General features: G+C 62.4%; 3 protein-coding genes across 4 annotated transcripts; 2 read left to right on the top strand and 1 right to left on the bottom strand.

Moving 5' to 3' along the window:
- The first annotated feature begins 2,055 nt into the window (after positions 1–2,055).
- Positions 2,056–10,052, top strand: ARRB2 (arrestin beta 2). Of its 2 annotated transcripts, none has more exons than XM_080826953.1 (15): positions 2,056–2,174; positions 4,930–4,960; positions 5,618–5,657; positions 5,769–5,813; positions 5,945–6,141; positions 6,422–6,481; positions 6,850–6,917; positions 7,062–7,197; positions 7,397–7,481; positions 7,674–7,746; positions 8,008–8,145; positions 8,889–8,972; positions 9,064–9,143; positions 9,251–9,305; positions 9,559–10,052. In XM_080826953.1, the coding sequence occupies exons 1-15, from the start codon at positions 2,152–2,154 to the stop codon at positions 9,650–9,652; spliced, it is 1,209 nt and encodes a 402-aa protein (XP_080683079.1). In that variant the 5' UTR covers positions 2,056–2,151; the 3' UTR covers positions 9,653–10,052. The 2 variants fall into 2 exon arrangements, with proteins under 2 accessions (XP_080683079.1, XP_080683078.1); XM_080826952.1 differs by having other exon boundaries at positions 2,062–2,174; positions 5,597–5,657.
- Positions 10,053–14,666: 4,614 nt separating this feature from the next.
- MED11 (mediator complex subunit 11) lies at positions 14,667–16,523 on the top strand. The gene is made up of 3 exons (XM_080825295.1): positions 14,667–15,240; positions 15,377–15,507; positions 16,026–16,523. Exons 1-3 carry the CDS (start codon positions 15,156–15,158, stop codon positions 16,161–16,163), a joined length of 354 nt encoding a protein of 117 aa, XP_080681421.1. The 5' UTR covers positions 14,667–15,155; the 3' UTR covers positions 16,164–16,523.
- On the bottom strand, positions 16,475–20,778 carry CXCL16 (C-X-C motif chemokine ligand 16). Its single transcript, XM_080825294.1, has 5 exons — positions 20,325–20,778; positions 19,860–19,998; positions 19,522–19,604; positions 17,852–18,259; positions 16,475–16,985 (listed from the first exon to the last, which is right to left on the bottom strand). The coding sequence occupies exons 1-5, from the start codon at positions 20,389–20,391 to the stop codon at positions 16,939–16,941; spliced, it is 744 nt and encodes a 247-aa protein (XP_080681420.1). The 5' UTR covers positions 20,392–20,778; the 3' UTR covers positions 16,475–16,938.
- Between the last annotated feature and the right edge of the window lie 644 nt (positions 20,779–21,422).

The raw sequence follows: 21,422 nt of genomic DNA, 5'->3' as shown, positions 1-21,422 counted from the left end.
TTCGTGTCTTTAAATTCAGTTAGTGAACATACAGTGTATTACTAGTTTCCGATGTAGAATTCAGCGATTCATCAGTTGGACACAATACCCAGTGCTCATTCCATCACGTGCCCTCCTAAATGCCCATCCCCGGTTACCGCAGCCACCCAGCCCCTCCGGCAAGGCTCGGTTTGTTCTGTAGAGCTGAGAGTCTCTTATGGTTTGTCTCCCTCTCTGATTTCATCTTATTTCCTCTGTTTGGACCTTAAAGAGGATCTCAGAAACTGTCTTGTTGTGCATATTACTTTTTTTGTTGCATGGAAAAGTGGAGGGAGACGTGTGAAATTATTGGGGTGGGAAAGACAGGGGGACAATGAGAAAAGACGTGGAAGAAGGAGAAATACATCAGCTGCTTAAGTCCTGAAAGTTCCAACCCATCATCCCCCTTCCCCCGCCCCAGCCCTCTCCATTGTGCCCTAGAAATGGCCCTTCTGCCTGGCCCCTCTTCTCTTGACTTCTTTCAGTCCAGACAACCTTGCCCCACTCTCTCCACCCTCCACATTGCCCAGAATTCTCCTCCTGAAGGAGGAATCTCATCGTGCCAGTCTTTGCTTTAAAAAAGCCACTACTGGATCTAAGTGTCCTCCAGGGAAGACCTCAGCCTCGTTCCCTCACCTGCTGTACGGAATCCTTCACACTCTGTTCCAGTCCTCCCCCTCCCCCTCATCTCTCCCGCGGTGGAACCCCACAAACCCCTCCGCAGAGGACGTGCCTTGCCTTTCTCTATCTCTGCAACACCTTTTCTCAACTTCTGCCCACCCTTCAGAAAAACTGCCCTCGAATGTGTCCTCCTCTGGACAGCATTCCCCCACCACCTCTGCCCCCGTCAAGCACCAGTAGTCGCTTTGTCTTCTGAGCCATACCTCCGTGATAGTATTCTTGCAATCCTAATACCTGTTTGTGTGTCTCCTGAACTGTGCTAGGAAAGCAGGGGCCACATGAATTCATGTCTGTGTCCCCATCACCCAGCACAGTGACTGGCACAAAATAGGCATGGAGGCATGGACAGATGGAGGTATGGACGGATGGAGGCTGGACGAATGGAGGCATGGAGGCACGGACGGATGGGGGCATGGACGGATGGAGGCATGGAGGCTGGACGGATGGAGGCACGGATGGATGGAGGCATAGAGGCATGGACGGATGGCGGTATGGATGGATGGAGGCATGAGGCATGGACGGATGGAGGCACGGACGGATGGAGGCACGGACGGATGGAGGCATGGAGGCTGGACGGATGGCGGTATGGACGGATGGAGGCTGGACGAATGGAGGCATGGAGGCACGGACGGATGGGGGCATGGACGGAGGGATGGATGCCGGCCGCGATGAGAGGAGAGGGAAGGGATGGGTCGTCGGAGACACTAGGCACCGTAACCCGGTGGAAGAGGAAAGACAGACACCAGAGGGAGCTGACACAGCGCAGTAAGGCGGCGGGGGGGCGGGCCAGAGAAGGCTGCGAGCATTGGGGAGCGCGGCGCGCCCTGAAGCAAAGCATCACGCAAGGGAAGCGCTCACCCACGTGCGCGTCCCCTCATCCTTCCTCCCAGACGGAGCCGGAGCTCGCTCCGCCGCCCCCGCCGCCTCCCTCGCCCCCACCGCCGCGGAGAAAGCAAACAAAGGGGAGGGGACCCCCGCGGCGCCCTGGGCGCAGGGAGCCAATCACAGGGCTCTCCCCTCCGGGCAGGCGGGCGCCTCCCTGCCGGGGAGCCCAATCGGTTCCTACGGGGGCGCGGAGGGGCGGGGAGATGGGCGGGCCGAGGGGGGGGGACTGGGGACCGCGCGCGCAGGACTGACCAGCCCCCCCCGCCACCGGCCCGGGCCCCGGGAGCGGCGGGGCGGGGCCGCGGAGGGGCGGGCGCGGGGGCGGAGCCAATCACCGCGCGGTCTGCGCCCAGAGGGCGGGCGGCGCCGCGGCGCGCGCGGTCCGGGCTGACGCAGCTGGGCCCTGTTCCCCAGGAGCGCACGGGGGCCGGAGGGGCGGGGGAGAGGAGAAAGAGCGGCGGGCGCGCGTGCGCAGTGGCGCGGGGAGGAGCGGGGACCTGGCAGCAGGCTGGGAGGCTGCGAGCGAGCCGCGAACCGGGCGGGCGGCGGGCGGCGGGCGCGCGCACCATGGGGGAGAAACCGGGCACCAGGTAAGGGAGGTGGGGCCACGCGGCGGGACGCGGGCGGCGGCTCCGGGCGGGTGCCGGGACGGTCCCCGGACAAGGACACCGGGGAGAGAACCCGGGGGCCGGACGCCTGGGTCCCTGGGGGACAGCCTTCTGGGGCCGCGCGCCTGGGTCCTCGAGGATAATGAGGGGGACGCATGCCAGGGCCCTTGCAGAAAGCGAGGGCTGAAGGCGGTCAGGAGCCTGGCGTCTGGGTTCTCGCAGGGATGTGGGGGCCGGACGACTGGGTTCTCCGGTGCAGGCAGCGATGCAGGGGCGGAGGAAGGAGGAGCAGGTGGCCGGCCCCGAGGGGTTGGGTATGGGAGGTCCGGATGCCGGGAGGGGATTCCCCCCCCCAACTCGGAGACTCGTGCCGAGCTGCTGGAGAGCCTCCTGTCAGGTAACCCGCAGGCAGTCGGGCTGTCCCAAGGGCCAGGTGGCTCTGCTTCCAAACTTCTGCCTTCCCCCAGGTTGCTAGGAGCAACAGCTTCATCTTGGGGGAGTAGAGTGCGTGACGACCCTCCCTGCTTCTGGGCCTTACTTTTAATCCCGGAGGTGAGGGAAGGCAGTATCTGCCCTGGGCACGCCATCCACTCCCCGGATGTTTTCTGTGCAATCGTCGAGGCTCCTTCCTTCCACTGATACCCCGAGTTCTCTTTTTTGGTCTCTAGCAAAATCCACTTCCTGTTGTGGGCCAACACCCCCCAAGGGGATAGTGGGTGAATGCGCAGGTCCCTGGGGAGCAGGAGCAGAAGAGGAAAAGATTGGGGCCGTATGCCTCTATCCAGGAGGGACCAGGAATGGGGCCCGGGTCCTCAGATATCACTTGGCTGAAAAACATGATCACCTCAGCCCCACCACTCCCTGCCCGCAGAGGACGAGAACCCAGGCTTCTGAGCACCCCGTCTAGTAGTATCAGAGAGATGATCAGAGGGAGGACTGGTGCCCTGGATTAGGGCTCAAACACCCCCAAAGAAAGGGGAAGTCGCTGACTTGAGGGAGGCCCCCAATTTCCGTTATGTGGTTCCGGGAGGAGGATGGATGGACCAGAGGGGGACTGCTGACTTGGCACAATTCCCGCCACCCCCGTCTAATTCTGGGCCACAGGAAATGGAGAGAACATCTGCTGTCGCTGGCCCCCTCGCTGGGCACCTCTGGGCACCCCCACAGTCTGCCTCCTTGGCCGGCCTCGATGTACAAGTGCTGCTGCTCCCCAGCCTCGGCTCCCAAGGGCAGGTGGCCCTGCGGACACTCAGGGGCCGTTACCCCACAACCACCGTCGGTGGCTTTCATCCTCAAAGGAGGAAGGCCTGGGACAAAGGAAAACTAGAAGCAAAGACGGGGGGACTGGAAGGTGCCCTAGCTATCCGTCCTCAGGGTGGGGGCTTCTTCTAGCTGCCACCCTACCAGTGTTTACTCTCCTTTATTGGATGGGGCCACTGGGGGCCACCGTACCCTTTGCCTTATGGCCTTTGGACAGCCTGACCTTCTGGGAAGAAGTGGCAAGTGAGGTTGTTAGAGCAAAACTGGGGACGGGGGGTGTTGCTGGAGGAAGGGCGGGCCGGTCTGCGGGACTTCCGTTTCTACTTGCCGAGGACCCTTCCCAGGGCTTGCTGCTGAGATAGCGCATGGGGATGAGGAAGGTCAGACCCGCAAGTGGCCGGAGCCCAGGGGGTCACCGGATACCTGCTACGCTCACAGCAGTGGGCAGAGTCTGGGGTTCGGCCATTTCAGCTCGGGGGGGGCGAATCCCCTGCAATTGAACACTTACTGGGGATTGCAGGGACGGGAGAGTAGCAGTTTAGCGAGGGAGACGTGGGCTCGGAGCCAGACGGAGCCTGTTCATCTGAGCCCCACTGTATCCACCCCGTGGGGCCTTAGGCTAAACCCTTCAGGCCCCCGTGCCTCGGTTCCCTCACCTGTAAACTAGGAACACTGGGACCTCCGTCATGGGGTCGCCAGAAGCCTTAAGTGGGATCCCACACACAAAGCCCTTGAAACGGCGCTGAGCGTGGGGCGTTCTCCCGACCAACGTCAGCCGGCATCGCGGTCTCTAGCGATCGGCTGGCCTCGTGCTGGGGGTGCAAACGGAGTACGGCCTCTGACCATCACAGGCGGCCTGCTGGGGCAGGTGATGTGTGGCTCATGGCCTATGCAAGCTCTCATACCGCCCCCCAAGAGGAGTAACCGGGGTCCGGGCTCGATCTGCTTCCCAAAGGAGGTGATAGCTGAGCTCAGCCACCAGAGACGGGCTTTGGGGCTGCTGAGATCAGGGATGGGGAACGGTTGGAGGTTAATGGAATCGGGTCACGCTTAAGTAGTGCCTACAAGTAGAAACCATTCTAGGCGTAAAAGCCAGGGCCATTGCCCTGCTGGGCACTCCAGCTGTCTTTGGAATACCGGAGAAGTCGGGGACAGGGTTCGGTCCTAGACAGAGGCTCCTACAGCCTGCCCATTCAGGTCCCCCTGGGGCAAGCGCTCTGGGAAGAGCCTGGGTAGTTCCTGTGGCAACCAAGGGCCATTGTCCCAGGAGGAGGGGACCTAGTCGGGGGGGGGTTTGTGTTGGGAATATTCAGGCCCTGTGGTGGCCCTTCTCCTGGGAAGAAGTGGGAGGGGTAGAGCTGGCAAAGCCCCAGAGCCTGCAGGCAGAGTCCCGGGTGAGCTCTGCTTCTTGGGCCGGGGTGGGGAGGTCCCTGCTGCCCAGTGTGAGGCAGCAGGGTTTCCCTTTCTATTTTGCTAGGGTCTTCAAGAAGTCGAGCCCTAACTGCAAGGTGAGTCCCCCATGCTGCTTCTCCTCCCAACCCGCTCCGGGCCCCTGCAAGGCCCAGCCTGCCCCTCGCCCATCCCCAACCCCTAGCTCCCCACTTCCTGTGACAGCTAAGAGCCGACTTCCTTCCCTCCCAAAGCCCCTTGCCGCAAAGGCCACTCAACCCGGCGGGGCTGGGTGGGGACAGGTCCCTGGGTGGGGAAAGGTCCGGGGGCCTAGGCTAGAGGAAGGGGGAGGAGCCAGAGCCCTAGGCTGTACCCCTCTTGGGAGCAGGCCCAGGGTGCCTGGGCTGGGAATGGTCAGCAGACCCCAGGCTATGGCCTGTGTATCCCAGAGCCCCTGGAGAGGAGCCCGTGAGACCACACCCCGCTCTCTAAATGGCTGGGGGGCCCCCCTGAGTCCTCTCCAAGCCCACTCCCCACCTCCCCCCACACGCTTGCCTGACTTGTAGACAGAGGTGAAAAAGCTTCAAGGTTGGGTGACCTGGGAAACCCCACTACTCTCCCCTTCTGACCCTGTTGGGAGGAACCCCGGAGCTAACCCCAGCCTGGGAAAGACCAGGGGCGGGACGAGCACTCTGGGGCTTGCGTGCCCCGCACCCTCCTGCCCCGTCTTCCCCGTGCTCCTTCTGTACCCCCAGCTCACTGTGTACTTGGGGAAGCGGGACTTTGTAGACCACCTGGACAAAGTGGACCCCGTAGGTAAGTGTGCCCAGAAAGCAGCGCGGGGCCCCCAAGACGGGGAGAGGCTCCTGGGCCCAGGGATGGAGGGGAGGCCCCGACAGGAAGTGAGCTCGTGTGTCCCTTTCCCAGATGGCGTGGTGCTCGTGGACCCTGACTACTTGAAGGATCGCAAAGGTACTGGCCCGAGAGCAGGGGGCGCCTAGGGGAAGTCGGGGTGGCCCAGTGGGGCGGGAAGAGGGAAGTCGGGTTCAGGCAGGTTGGTCGCTGCGGGGGTGGGGGCTCCTGACCACCCCCCACCCCCGCAGTGTTTGTGACCCTCACCTGCGCCTTCCGCTACGGCCGCGAGGACCTGGACGTGCTGGGCTTGTCCTTCCGCAAAGACCTGTTCATCGCCAACTACCAGGCCTTCCCCCCGGTGCCCAACCCCCCGCGGCCCCCCACCCGCCTGCAGGACCGGCTGCTGAGGAAACTGGGCCCGCACGCCCACCCCTTCTTCTTCACAGTGAGGACGCCCCCCACTCTCTACAGGGCGAGGGGCCTGGGACTGAGTCGGGTTGGGGGCGGTGAGGCCCCTGCTCCAGGCAGATCTGGAATCAGCAGTGAGGAGGAGGCCCTGGACAGCACCCCCCGCCCCCGCCTTCACAGTCACTCCTGTCTCTGCCTCCTCCCTGGGGCCCCTTCCTTCTTCCCCTTCTCACCCCTCGGGACGCCTCCTCCAGCCTCTTAGTGGGGATTTAGAGAAAGATTTGGAAGAACCAAAGCCTCCCCTTGCCTCCCCACAGATCCCCCAGAACCTTCCCTGCTCCGTCACCCTGCAGCCGGGCCCCGAGGACACGGGGAAGGTACAGCGGGAATGGGTCCGAGGGCTCCGGGGACAGAACGGGCTCCAGCAGGAGCCTGGCACCCGCCGAGAGGGGGGCCGTCAGGGAGAAGCCAGGGCGGGACTTGTCCCCAGTGGAAATGTGGTCCGTCTGCTCCCGGGTGACTCTGGGCACTCCTGGGTGACTACAGGGGCTCGCCTTGCAGACAGGACCCAGGCGCTGCCAGGTGCTGGGGGCTTTGGGAGGCAGAGGACGAAGCCCCAGGCCCTACACTCCTCAGAGCACACAGTGACGGGGCAAGAACCCCTGACCGAGGCGAGGGGAGGGGGAAGGAAGGGCGTGGTGGTGTCAGGGGCCTTGTGTAAGACGTGACCTTTTCTCTTCCCAAGGCTTGCGGAGTAGACTTTGAGATTCGAGCCTTCTGTGCCAAATCACTAGAAGAGAAAAGCCACAAAAGGTGAGGGAAGCAAGCCCCCCCCACCACCCCATGCTGTCCTCCCACGCCCTGGAGCCCCAAGCCTCAGGGAGGCGGCGCTGGGGGTCCGGGTGTCTGAGGACTGGCGCACCACACCCCCCACCCCGCCCTCTTCCCCACCCCCAGGAACTCTGTGCGTCTGGTGATCCGAAAGGTGCAGTTTGCCCCAGAGAAACCCGGCCCCCAGCCTTCAGCAGAAACCACACGCCACTTCCTCATGTCCGACCGGTCCCTGCACCTCGAGGCCTCCCTGGACAAGGAGGTGGGGTGCGGGGGGGGGATGCGGGGGCTCCTGTGCAGAGGGCCCTGGGGGGAGGGCTGGAGCCACCTGCCAGGACAGCTGGGTGTGGGTGTGGGTTCAGAGGGAGACCGAGCCACGGGTTTGCGTGGGGGCAGGGGGGACGCTGATAACGGGACCAGTGCAAACGGATCGCATTAACTTGACCCCCTCTTCCCGAAAGCTCTACTACCACGGGGAGCCCCTCAATGTCAACGTCCACGTCACCAACAACTCCACCAAGACCATCAAGAAGATCAAAGTCTCTGGTAGGAGGTGGGGGATAGTAGGGGGTCTTGGGGGTGGGAGTTGCTGCCCACGTGGGGTGATTTCAGCCCGGGACACAGCCCAGTGCGGGAGGCTGCCCCAGGAGACACGGCCCCATGGGGCTGGGGCAGGGGGGCTGGGGGGCTGCGGCCTGCGCTCCCAGCTCAGCTGCAGGACCTCACCCCGCCCCGCAGTGAGACAGTATGCCGACATCTGCCTCTTCAGCACCGCCCAGTACAAGTGCCCTGTGGCTCAGATCGAACAAGAGTGAGTAACAGAACACCCCGGGGCGGCACCTTAGGGCAGAGGAACAGCCCTGGGAGACCGTCCCCACCCCCAAGGGCCTTCCATCCGGGCAGGTGGCTCTGAGCTGGCTTTCTGGACCCCAGTTGAGCTCTAACCCAGCCCCCATTACCCGTGGGCCCAAACAGGGCAGCACTGGTGGGGGGGGGAGCCCCCGGGGGCGGGAGCGACCACCTCGCCCGGCCCGCCCCCTCAGAGTCTCGGTCTTCTGTCCCTGCTCCCCAGTGACCAGGTGTCCCCCAGTTCCACGTTCTGCAAGGTGTATACTGTCACCCCGCTGCTCAGCGACAACCGGGAGAAGCGGGGTCTGGCCCTGGACGGGAAGCTCAAGCACGAGGACACCAACCTGGCTTCCAGCACCATGTGAGCGGGGCGGGGGGCTCCTATGGCCCAGGCTCACACGCTCCTTCAGGCTCTGTCCTAGGCGCCCGGTGCTCTCGGGGCCCAGAAGGGACCAGAGAATCCAGAGGGGGAGGACAGACAGATCAATGGCGAATCGTACCGCACGTCTGGTGACGAGTGTGGAGAAGGAGCAGGGCAGAGGAGGGAGGGACGCGTCGGGGGCGGGCGGCATGTGTGCCCTTTAAAGAGGCTGTCGCAGCCCCCCACCCCCGAGCGTGAGTTCTGAGGAGGGACCCAGAGTAAGTCGGTGACTGGCCACACAAGGAGCGTCCCAGGCAGAGGGGTCAGGTGGCCCAGGCGGCCCAGGCCTGGTCTCTGCAAGGACGCGTGAGGGAGTGTGGGGCCGCCACACCTCTGGGCGATGGCCACACTGGCACTGAGTCTGGGCCGGGCCTCCCCCGGGGCGCCCAGGTGCGAGGGGAGCACTGCGAGAGCACACATGGCGAGCCAGGGGCCAGAATGAGCGGGGGTGGGGGGGATGCGGTCGGGGTGGTGGAGAGCTGGACGGTGCCGGGTCACAGGGACAGGTCACAAGGACACTTTAAGCTGCAAGCGGGTTCGGTGCCGAGGGGTGCCGCGGGGTGCTTGGTGTGAGAACAGCGCAGCCCACGCTGCTGGAGGCCACGGCCGGGACGGGGGTCCAGCCCAAACCTCGTGGGAGCCGCAGGGCTGGGCTGTGGCCGAGCTCGTCCCCCTCGTTGCAGCGTGAAGGAGGGCGCCAACAAGGAGGTGCTGGGCATCCTGGTGTCCTACAGGGTCAAGGTGAAGCTGGTGGTGTCTCGTGGCGGGTGAGTGTGCGGGGAACGTGGGGGGCGCGGGGGTCTCCTCCCAGTGCGGCCGTGTGGGCCTCTCACGCCGCCTCCCCCGTCCCCCCCGCAGGGACGTCTCTGTGGAGCTGCCTTTTGTCCTCATGCACCCCAAGCCCCACGACCACATCACCCTTCCCAGGCCCCAGACAGGTGAGTGCACCCCGAGCCCCCCACCCCTGCAAGGAGGCCGGAGGCAAGGCCAGGGTAGAGCCGCTGGTCCCCCCGGCGCCCACCCACCCACCCCTCTCTTCCCGCAGCTGCTCCAGACACAGGTGTACCCGTGGACACCAACCTCATTGAATTTGATACCAAGTAAGAGACTCCGCCCTGCCTTTGACCTTTGACCTCTGTGGCCAGAGAGTCCTGCAGCCCCCCAGGGTGCCCTCTCACCCCTGCTTTTCTCCTCCCCGGGGATGGAGGCCCGAAGCACCCAATCCAGACGGCTTAGCCTCCTCGCCCACGGGTCCAGTCCCGTCACTCGGACGCCCCCGTGTCTGGGAGGGGAGCGGGGGGCGAGCAGAGGGCCTGGAACCCTCACTGCCCCCCCCTCCCCCCCACCCTGCAGCTACGCCACGGACGACGACATCGTGTTCGAGGACTTCGCCCGACTCCGGCTAAAAGGGATGAAGGAGGAGGACTATGAGGACCAGCTCTGCTAGGAGGGGGTGGTGCTGGGGGGGGAGGGCCCCAGCCTCTCCGCCTGCCCCCCCCTGCCCAGCGGCTCCCCCGCCCACGCCTCTCCTCCCTCCCTCCCGCGCCGGCCGCCCCCAGACACACACTGGACCCATCTCTCGTGGAACGTGGGCCTGACGTTTTGGACTCCAGCTGCGCCTTCCCACCCCCCCCAACACCCCCCCCGCCCCGTGGGCGGCAAGCTGTGTTCAAACTAAATTCTGCGGAGTGTGCTGGAAAGACAGGGGGGAAGTGGGGAGGAGGAGCCCCACGTTCCACCTCACAGCAACAGCTTCCCTTTCCTGGGAGAGGAGACCCTCTCGGAGGAGTAAGGCCACTTCTTTGTTTCGGAGCATAAAGAAGAAATTAAACCTTTTCATAGGCAGGAGCGTCTGTGTCTTCCGTGGGGGGTGGGAGGAGCAGACCGGAGCCATCCGGGACCCGCCGCGGGGCGCTGAGCACCCAGCCAGCCTCCTCGCCGGGCCCCGAGGCCGTCAGTCGGTGTCCGAGCACTGGGCTGTCCTGCGCTGCGCGGAAGCACTGAAACGCGATGGCTCAGCCCAGACCCCGCAGCGTCCGCTGTCACATTGACGGGGGAAACAGCCACTCACTTCCCCGTAGGCTGGGGGCCTCGGGAGCCGGGCAGGGCCGGGCTCTTCCCCCTCGCCGCCGGCACACGTCACCACCCGGTCATGGGTGCTGGGGGCTCGGCTCCGGCCACCTAGTCCTGGGGCTCGGTGGGAGCCCGGCCATGGGCCTCCCTGGACAGAAGCCACATGACATTCGTGGGACCGCAGGGAGTCTTGCCTGTGACTTCCCGCTGCGGCTTGTCGGATGTGCGTCAGACACTCCCGGACACCGGGCTGCAGGGCGGGAGCGACCCTCCACGGACACGGCCCGCCCCCCTGCGCCCACTCCCACTCCTGTCACCCAGCCTGTGTCTCCCGTGTCTCGTAAGGCTCATCATTCACTCCGTGAGCAGCCCGTGCCTGGAGTGCCCATTCTGTGCCGGCCATCGTGGAGGACATCGCAGTGACCAAAGCCACCATTAAGTCACTCCCTAGTGACCTCATGATGGTATCCACGCTCCAAAGGAGAAGTCCAGGGCGAGGAGTGCTGACCTCGGGGAGTGCTGACCTAGCCTGGGGTTTGGGAACGATCTCTCCGGAGGGAGGGACCTTTGAGCAGAGAACTAGCAGATGAGGAACGGGCTGGAACCTTCTACCTTCTGGGCGATGGCAGCACCATGTGTGCAGGTGGGAATAGGGCAGAGACAGCAGGCAACGTGGTTCCAGATGGGGCCCGGGGGCGGCCCCTACGGGCCTTTAGTCTGTGGGGCCTGACGTCTAATCAGACCGCCGTTTACCCACGGATTTAAGTGCAGCCAAAATGCCAGTGACCTTGGCCCCCCCAGTACAGCCTACCCCGCACGGCCCGGCCCCCGCCACACAGAGGCACCGCCAGCATCCCTCTGATTCCCCTGAGCCCACTCCGCGACCACCGAGCTCTCGGCCCAGAGCTCAGCACGCTTTCAGGTGAATCAGGACCCCCCCCACCCCCACCCCGGGGAAGGGGGGAGGCGCGATAAAGACGCACTATCCCAGGCTCTACTTCCCGAGTTCTGATCCCGCAGGCCCCAGGAAGAATCCACGCATCTAGATCTTGAATGAGCACACGATTTGAGAGCCGATGTCTTTTTTTTTTTTTTTTTTTTAGCTTTTTATAAAGTTGTTAATGTTTTTAAGAAAGCAAAACACGCACGTGGTGTAGAGAAAAAAAAAAATCCAAACCATGTACCATCAACAGCGAAAAGAAGGCTCCCTCCTGCCCCTGGTCCCCGGCCTCCCATTTGTCCTTCCCAGAGGCGACCACTGTCACCAGTCCTGTGATCACTCGTCCCGAGATAGTGTGCAAATAAACCAAAGATGCTGTTCTCAGCCAGTCACACCTGCCCAGGTGCCTTTCCCCCTTACTCCGGACAGACAGTAGCACGCTGTGCCCTCCCGTCTCTACCGCACTTATCCCTTTAGTGGTGCCTTCCCTTCGGCAGCAACAGTACAGATCTTCCTTATTCTTTATTTTCACCCGTCTCCTGCCGAGGGCCGTGAAGGAGGTCCGCTCTCTGCCTAAGCAAACACCAGTGCAGTCATTATCCCCGAGGACAGGTCTTTGGGGCACACACGAACTGGATCTGCAGGACAAATTCGTTTTCTTTTTTAAGATTTTATTTATTTATTTATTTATTTGAGAGAGAGGGAGAGTGTGAGTGTGAGCAGCGGAAGAGGCAGAGGGAGAAGCAGACGCCCCACTGAGCAGGGAGCCCGATGCGGGGCTCCATCCCAGGACCCTGGGATCATGACCTGAGCTGGAGGCAGCGGCTTTAACCCACTGAGCCACCCAGGCACCCCTCAGCAAGTCATTTTTAACACATTGTAGGTGCCAACACTGGGTGCTGGGTACACGCTCGGGGCTAGTGCCAACCTATGGTCTCTAACCTCAGCTGGGCGTTCAGTTCCCGATGAGCCTTTGTCCCTCCCCGTCTTCCTGGCACCTCCCTCGCCACCTTGCAAACCTTCCTCCGTGCCCGTAGTGACTTCTGATTTTCACAGAGATGAGGCTACCAGGGGCGGATGAGTTCAACTTCCCGCCGCTCCCCGCAAACACCGCAAGCAAACACCGACAGGGACCGATTCCCTCTGCAACCAAGGTCAAGCCGCCTCCTCCCGTTCAGAGCTCATCCTTCCACCTGTGCCCGGGTCTCTCCCCTCCCACCTCCTCTGACTCCCCAGCTCATCCCGCCACCCCCTCTCTTCGACCTCTGCCTCTCTCTACCGGTTTTCCGCCCGCGGTGCATACACCCACGCAAGTGTCTTCTGCTCGAGGAGGGATGGAAACCAGAGAGACCCTCTTCCACACTCCGGTCTCTTCCACATAAAGTCAGTCTCTACTCGTTTCCTCACGACCATTTCACTTTTCGTGCGTTCTTTTCTTTTAAGGTTATTCATCTATTTATCTGACAGAGAGAGACGGAACACAAGCAGGGCGAGTGGGAGAGGGAGAAGCAGGCTTCCCATGGAGCGGTCGCAGGGCTCCCTCCAGGACCTTTGGGATCACGACCTGAGCCGAAGGCAGACGCTCAACCCACTGAGCCCCCCAGGCGCCCCGCGTTGTTATTTTCAAAGTCATGGACACGCAGAGCGTAAGGAGTCAGATAGAAGCACAAGGCTTACACCCCATCGCTCGCCAGCTCCCTTCTCGGGGGACGCTGCTTTAACGTCCCTCGGATGTTTCTTCTGGTGTCGACCTCCAAGCAGCGTGCTCACCTCGCTGCTCCCTGACTTTCGTCTTAAGCATCGCTGGTGTCCCACCATACGACGTGAAGACTGAGCCTCCTTCTGCGTCTCTCCCCAGCAGTGCGGGACCCCCCTCTGGCCCCATACTCCCGAGAGAATAGTATCGGGGGAGGTTAGATCAATAACCAACATTCACACCTTCGTGCCTACACGTACGTTCCCCGGCGTCCTCAGGCTATTGATGACCTATCTCGTCCAGCACCAGGTTGTCTTCCCTGAGTCACTGTCATTTAGAGAATCTGTTTAGTCTCTGAGTTCATCCCTAATTCTCCAGACGACCTGTGGAGCATGCTGAACTACCCACGCTGGGCTGTTTTATGGGGGGAAAAATTATGTTGTTGAATCGTTGCATTTTCAGCCTGCAACCTAGCACACCCGGAGAGCAGAATTCCAGATTGGAACAACTCAGGAAATAAACTTTTATTTAATCCCTATTTTTTTTAGTTCTTTTTTTTTTTTTTTTTTAGTTTTTTAAAATTTTATTTATTCATTTAAGTAGCACACGCCTCAAACTCACTACGCGGAGATCAAGTCTCACACCCTTCTGACTGAGCTGGCCAGGTGCTCCTAATCTCTGTTTTCTTTTTTTTTAAGATTTTATTTATTTATTTGACCGAGATCACAAGTAGGCAGAGAGGCAGGCAGAGAGAGGAAGGGAAGCAGGCTCCCCACTGCGCAGGGAGCCCGATGCAGGGCTCGACCCCAGGACCCTGGGATCATGACCTGAGCCGGAGGCAGACGCTTAACCACGGAGCCACCCAGGCGCCCCACTCTCTGTTTCCAATACAACCGTGCCCCCGTGGGCCTTTCACGCAAAGACCCTCTGTTTCCCGCCTTCAACAAAGAAACCTCCAGTAACGGGAAGGGCGCGGGTGAATTTAAGAGTAAATCAAGGGGGCACCTGGGTGGCTCAGTGGGTTAAAGCCTCTGCCTTCGGCTCAGGTCATGGTCTCAGGGTCCTGGGATCGAGCCCCGCATCGGGCTCTCTGCTTGGCAGGGAGCCTGCTTCTCCTCCTTCTCTCTCTGCCTGCCTCTCTGCCTGCTTGTGATCTCTGTCTCTCAAATAAATAAAGTCTTAAAAAAAAAAAAAAGAGTAAATCAAGTTGCTTTTACGCTTTCTCCACTACCGGCTTCATCGCCACCTCATTACCAAACCAGTCACCACGCATCCTTCTGTCTTGATGCCCTAATAAGACCCCCTCTTGCTGTTCTTGTATTCGGACTTCTAAAAGCAGCGGAGTGACCTGCCAGGTCCCTCAAGCTGAACCGACAGTCCCCATCGGCCGGCTAGCCCTGAGCCGACTAGCCTCGTTCCCCGTGTCCAGAGGTGTCCAGAGCGACCTTTCCAGAAGGAACCCCGGCCAGAGCACGCGTCTGGAGGATTCTCCCAGGGCTCGCCAGGGCTTCCAGAACAAGGTCCACACCACCCAGCCGGCGGGCCTTCTCGCGGTCGGGCTGCGGCTCCGGCGTCCCGTCCGCGCCGTGAAGCCGCAAGCCCCCGGCTCCCGCAGCGCCGCCGCCCGGAATCCCGTGTCCCCGCAGGCGCACCGCGCGCGCCTCCGAGCGACGGCGACCTCGCTGTCACCCGAGAACCCATCCCGCCCAGGACGCACCCCCAGGCGCCGCCGCGTAACCAGCGACCGGAACGGGACGGGGAGGCCGAGCGGAGCCCGCCCCCGGGGACAGGCTGCCAAGCCCGTGGCCGCGGGGATCCCGCCCCGGAGGAGCCACGCCCGTCTCACCGGGTCAGCCTGTCCCCCAGGCCCCTACGGGGGGCGCCCCAGCACCCCGGAGCTCCCAGCATCCTCACCCAGCACCAGCAGCCGCGCCACGGAGACCCCGGCAGTGTCGCGGAGGCGCGCAGGCCCGGACCGCCTCGGACTGGGGAACCGACGCCCCGCTACCGCCTCTTACCACAGGCGGCCGCCAGGTGGCGGCGGCGGCGCCGATCAGGGCGTGCGCACGATACCCTGGGAGTTGTAGTTCACTCGGCCGGGCGGCGCCGAGCATCCTGGGAATTGTAGTCGCAGCCCCGAGCGCGCCCCGCGCAGGCGCAAGCCGACAGCCGCTTCCGGGTTCAGGCGTCGCGTTTTGCCGAGGGAGAAAAACCCCGAGGAGGGGGCGGCTGGGGGTGGCGATGGCGACCTACAGCCTGGCCAACGAGAGGCTCCGCGCGCTGGAGGACATCGAACGGGAGATCGGCGCCATTCTCCAGAACGCAGGTTCGGGACTCGACGGCCGGCGCCCGCGCTCGCGGAGGGGAGGGGAGGGACCCCGGGGGCCGGCGGGGGGACGGGCTCCGCGCGGGGCGGCCCCGGCCAGCCCCGGCCAGCCCCGGCCCTCCGTCGGCCCCCGCAGGTACCGTGATCCTGGAGCTGTCCAAGGAGAAGACGAACGAGCGGCTGCTGGACCGGCAGGCGGCGGCCTTCACGGCGTCGGTGCAGCACGTGGAGGCCGAGCTGTCGGGGCAGATCCGCTACCTCACCCAGGTGCGTGCGGCCGGCCGCGCCCCGGCCACCAGGGAGCCGGTGGCCTCCGCCGAACCCTCGCTTCCGGGGTGGGCTTCCCCCTCGGGAAGGAAGAGGCCGAAGGCGGCCTTGCCTGCCTCGCTGTCCCGCGAGCCGCCGGGCGGGGAAGCCATGGGGAGGGACTTGTGGTCGGTGCCAAAGCCAGGGCCGTGCGCCCAGAAACCTGACCTGACCTCGGGGTCTCAAGGGGCGGCGCCCTGAGAGGAGGGGCAGGGGGGAGCGGGTTCTCGCTGTGCCGGACGCTGAGTGTTTACGACGTGCCAGACGCCGCTTTATCTAATCTTGCAACAAGTCTAGGAAGTCGTTGGGGTTACCCACACTTTACACGAGGTTAACACGTTTGATGGTTTATCTCGGGGGACCGGGCCGCAGCGGCGTCCTGCTCAGGGAGGACAGGAGGCAAGAGACCAGATGCCCGCTGGGTTGGGGAGCTGGGGGAGGGGCGGGGTGTGTCACCGAGCCATCTGATTGTCCTGTAGGTGGCCACCGGGCAGCCCCATGAGGGCTCCAGCTACTCTTCGAGGAAGGACTGCCAGATGGCCCTGAAGCGAGTGGACTACGCCCGGCTCAAGCTCAGCGATGTGGCCCGAACCTGTGAGCAGATGCTGGAAAACTAGGCCAACCAGCTAGAGCGAGAACTTGGAAGAGGACCACCGCCAGCACCCGGGACAAAGCCCAGAGACCCGAGGCGTGGGACGTCAGGGCTGCCACTTAGGGCCCCGGCTGGGCAGGGTATACGGGGCAGAAGGTGGGGATGGAGACATTTGAAGATCAAGCAGCTCGACTCCCGCAGGTGCTCCCGCAGGTGCACCAGGAAATGCTGGCAAGCCCAGAGATCAGACCGCCAGCGCACTTCCTCCAACCGCCCGTGCCCTACCCCAGGCTTCTGTAGACTGGACCAGCGAAGGCACATTCTTCTTCATGGAAAGAGACAAAAGCAGAAGCAGGGGTTTTAATAAAAAAACAATGGAAGCAGGGAGCTCGGACTCTCACTGGAGCATACGTGGGTGATACTGGGATTGAGGAAATAAAATCGAGGGGGCGGTGGGACCCTGAGGGGAGGCACGCTGGAGCCAGGAACCCTGGGAAGGGGGCAGGAGCCTGAGGCCACTGTCTGCAGAATAGAAGAGTCAATAATTATAAAAATAATCTTTAGTAATTAAGCACATAATTTGTCTAGGGTATCACAGTGAATTGTAGATTTTACGTTACAGCATGAATAAGAAATCCAGGGAGAGCCGACAAGAGGGCAGTGGCCGGATCCTTGTGTATTAAACATCAAGTGGCCGTGGAGTGCCTAGCATGTGCCAGAGATTATCCTGATGTATTAATTAAAGGTGTGCGGGGTTGCATAAAAGACGGCGTCTGCCCTCACGGGTTTCCGCTCTCCACTCAGGCACTGGAGTCTGATGCCACAGGTGTATAATACAGCGGCAAATCTGGAAAAGATGAGGGGATGAAGATACCAGCTTTAAAATAAAGGAAAGTTGGGGGACTAGCTTGAGCTGGGGGATTCAATCCCCAAAGCGCAACGATACAACCTAGTATAGGGCAGGTGCTCAGGAGAGACTGTGAGCTAAATGAATGGCTCCCCCCTTCCTTCATGGGTTCCTCGCCCCTTAGCCTGCTCTAGCTGCCATCTTTTTTTTTTTAACAGTGAGCTTTTTTTAAAAAATTTTATTTATTTATTTGACAGAGAGACATCACAAGTAGGCAGAGAGGCAGGCAGAGAGAGAGGGAAGCAGGCTCCCTGCTGAGCAGAGAGCCCGATGTGGGGCTCGAACCCAGGATCCTGGGATCATGACCCGAACTGAAGGCAGAGGCTTTAATCCACCGAGCCACCCAGGTGCCCCGCTGCCATCTTTTTTTAAGATTTTATTTATTTAACAAAAAGATAGCAAGAGCAGGAACCCAAGCAGGGGGAGGTGGGAGAGGGAGAAGCGGGCTTCCCACTGAGTAGGGAGCCCTGTGCGGGCCTCCATCCCACCACCATGGGATCATAACCTGAGCCGAGGGCAGACACTTAACAAGGAGCCACCCCCAGGTGCCCGTAGCTGCCATCTTATATTGCTCCAAGCCCTGCCTGGCTCTGAAGGTCAAGTATGGGTCCCTGGGCCTGTGATGGCTTTCCTTCCTCCCTCCCTCTTCTGTAACTGTCTCTAGCTGACTCTGCTCTCATGGCCTGTGGTCCACGGTGCAGACAGATGCGCTGCAGACAGATGTGTCTCTGTCTGCCTGAGGCAGGTTTCTGGTTTCCGGCCACCCAAGAGCTACTGGGGAGAGGGGCCCCAGAGGCCCAGCTCACCTGGAGCGCGCTGCAGTGACTGCTCCCTCCTCCGCCTGCACAGCACATACAGGAGGGCCACAGTGAGAATGAAGACGATGGTCAGGAGCGACACCACTGGCACCATGGCTGAGGTTCTCGCAGAAGGCCCTACTCTTTCTTCCAGCTGCTTCTGCCTCTCCTCAGCACCCCCACCGTGGCCCTCAGCGGACGTAGTGATGTCATCGGCGCGGGTGAGGTTTCTGTCCGAGGACTGGGCCCCTGCTGGAAGCGTGGGCTGCGCGGTGGACTGCGAGGCGGCTGGCAGGTGCGTCGGAGCAGGGGAGCCCGTGCCTAAAGGTGCCCTTTGTGTGGGCTCAGGAACCTGGGTGCTGGGAGGACGTAAGAGCTCCTGGGGGACCGCACTCCCGGAGTTAGCATATCCATATTCTGGAGAGGCAAGAAGAAAGGAGTCAGAACATCAAGGTCACAGCTGAAGGCGAGAGAGAAAGGCAGAGGCGGAGGGGAGCGGGGGGTGGAGAAGGAAGTGAACCGACCAGCAACAAGGAAGCACTGGGACAAGCATCTGCACCGGGACGTGGGGGAGACCTGGGCTGGAACCCTGACTCTGTGACCTTGTCCCTTGTCTCTTGACCTCCCTGGGATGCCTCTCTTTCAGCTGTAGAGCAGGGAGAATTCTCCTACCAAGGGCCACAGTGGCCAGGAGGATGAAGGAAAGCCTGCGTGCGGGTCTCTAGCCCACAGACCGGTCCGTGCGCCATGGAGGAGACCCAAGACTACTTCCTCTGCGAGTGTTAGGCCATTTTGTGTATTTATTTTACGAGAAAAATACAGCAGGCGCATCTCAAAAGTGGCATGTGCACACCTAAGAATTTATTCCTTTTGTTGTATGTAAATGTAACCTCAAAAGAGAAAAGGCAACAATCAAGTATTGAGCTCCATGATACACAAGCTGAGATGTTTGGGGGTGAAATGTGGTCATGCCTGCACCTAACCTGGAAAAGCATCAAAAAGTAAGGGGCACCTGGGGGGCTCAGTCAGTGGAGCGTCTGCCTTCAGCTCAGGTCCTGGGATGGAGCCCGCATTGCAATAGGGCTCCCTGCTCAGCAGGGAGTCTGCTCCTCCCTCCTCCCCACCCCCCACCCCCTGCTCAAGCGCTCTTTTCTCTCTCAAATAAAATCTTGTAAAAACAAGAAGGTGGATTGATGAGGAAGGAGAGCTGGGTGTGCACTAAAGCAAATGTGGTTACGTGCTATAAACTTGACATTGTAAAATAGAAATTTGTCTCTGCTGTATTTTGTACCTACTTTATAAAAGACATAAAATACAAATACATAAAAGCTAGAATCGTAGCTAGAAACGTAGAATCCAAGTGGTGGTCCTATGGGTGTCCCCTGGACAAGTCTTTCCACTTTTGTGTAAGTCTTTCAATTTCCACAGTAGAATACTGGAAAGCAAAAGTAGTGCCTTGGCTTCCAGAAAAATATTAAGTAAGAGCACAGGAAGGAGTGGCACAAATCACGACAGCGATGGTGGGTGACACTGGGTGAACAGGGGTCGAGGGGACTTCGCCTGGCACCAGGTACAACAGAACGCGAGGTGTCATGGGGAGGGGTCCCAGGCAAAGGCCACTGTGAGGAGGAGACCGCTGCCCTGGAGACAGACCCCGGGGAGGAGGGGGAAGCCTGTACCTTTGCGATCAAACCAGCTCACCAGTTCTTGAACCCAAGCATCTTTGCTCCCCCCGCACACACTGCGGGAGTGTAGCTGGAACCTAGGAAGGAAAAGCGTTGTCACCTCAGCTCTTTCCTCATTCCAAAGATGTGAAGTCACTGCCACGAGCGCCGGGAGCCCTTTCTGCCCAGCCTGGGAAATTCCCAGGTAGGTGGGACAGGGAAAGCAAGGCATGGAGAATTGCCGGGGGGATGGAATCCTGGGAGGGGGTCGGTCCCCCCAGGAGTTCCAGGTCGACTGCGAGGTTCCCGGAGGCCCCCAGAGGCGCTGCGCTCCCAGCGCCCCGGGAGATTACCTGATGTAGGAATTACAGCGATCGTAGGCTCTCAGGTGCTTTCGGAAATGTGCCATGACCTCCCCCTTCGGAGGGGAGTGGGAAGAAATCCTCGTGTGGCAGTAACAGTTGCCGATGACGCTGCCCTCGTTGCCATGGCCTGGGGGCGGGGGGCGACCCAGGTGGTCAGCGCAGGTGCCCCGCTCAAGGGGCTCCTCTCTCTGTCACTGCGCCTCTTCCCTCGATCCCCGATCTGACCCCCGGGCCCAACCCACACATCCCACCCCAAACACGGCCCGAGCACGGCCTGGATCCGGACGTCCCCCAGCCCGCCCCCTGCCCCGGCTGCCTGGGGACCCCGGCTCGCCACTTACCCAACACCACCCCACGGCCCTCTCCGCCCCCCTTCCCGCTTCCCCCCAACCCTCCGCCCGCACCCGGTGCGCGGACTCGGGGGCGCGGGGGCCAGCGCGGCCCCGGACCAACCTGGCGGAGGCAGCAGCGCCAGCAGGACGAGGAGCGCGAGGAACCGGGCGCCCGGGCGGCAGCTCATCTCCGCGGCCGGGCGGGACCGGAGCGCGGCGTCCGGCGACTTGGTCCCGGGCCCGCGGGGACGCCGGCAGCCGCGGCCGGGGCGCTGGGCTGGGAGTGCGGCGCGAGCGGGCGGCGCCCTCCTCCCGCGCTCGCACCGTCCGAACCGACAGCGCGGTCGGTACTGCGGACCCGCGCGCGCCCGCCGCCCGCCGCCGCGGGGAAAGCCCAGGAGGCGGGGCCCCGCGCCCCTAGCCGGCCCCGGGCCCCGCGCCCCCGCGCCCACAGGGACGGCCGGGGAGGTGCGCGCAAGGCGAAGGGCGAGCGCGGCGGCTCGGCGGCTCGGCGGGGCGCGCGGCGCGGGCGGCGGAGCGACGGGCTCGGCGCGGCTCCGGGGTGCCCGCCCGGCCGCCCCAGGTCAGGCCTCGGCCCTCGGAGTCGCGGCCGCTCGGCTCCCGCCACCCCCGCGGCGCTTTCGCTTCCCTGCCGGGCGCCGGGCCGCGGTCACATGCCGGGTGATGCCCCCGGGGAAGTCCGCGAGGGGCGGCGGACCCGGCCCGGCCCCCTCCGCGCGCGCCTCGGGCGCTGGGGCGGGGCCAGCCGGGCAGCGGGCCGCGGGCTCGGGCCGCCCTGACGTCACGCCCGCCCCCCCCCCAGCCCCGAGGTATTTACCTTCGAAAAGTGGCGGCGGCGGCTGCAGGTACCGGAGTGGAGGGGCGGCCGGGAGGGGCTGGGTCCGCGGGGGCCCCCGGCCGAACCGATCCAAGCCGAGGGGATGCCCCGGCTCCGGTCCCTCCCCCCACACCCTACAGACGGATCCGAAATAATCCCTCCCCGCGGGTCCCATCCCCGTAGGATTCGCCCTCCGACTCTAGCCATCATTCAGACCCTACTCTGGAGGGGTTGGGCCTCAGATTTGGGCCCCAAATACCATCTCACTCCTGACTACTCGTCTTAACCCCTGCTCGCCCGCTTCCAAGCCTGGCCCCGTTCTCACCCTGAACTCCCACCCTGAGCCCTGAAAACTTGTCTCGGGGGCTAACACTCATCCAG

Source organism: Martes martes (assembly GCF_963455335.1).
Source record: "Martes martes genome assembly, chromosome: 16".
Taxonomy (NCBI): Eukaryota; Metazoa; Chordata; class Mammalia; order Carnivora; family Mustelidae; genus Martes; species Martes martes.
Note: the sequence above shows the minus strand (reverse complement) of the source record. Positions and strands in the feature narration are given on the sequence as shown.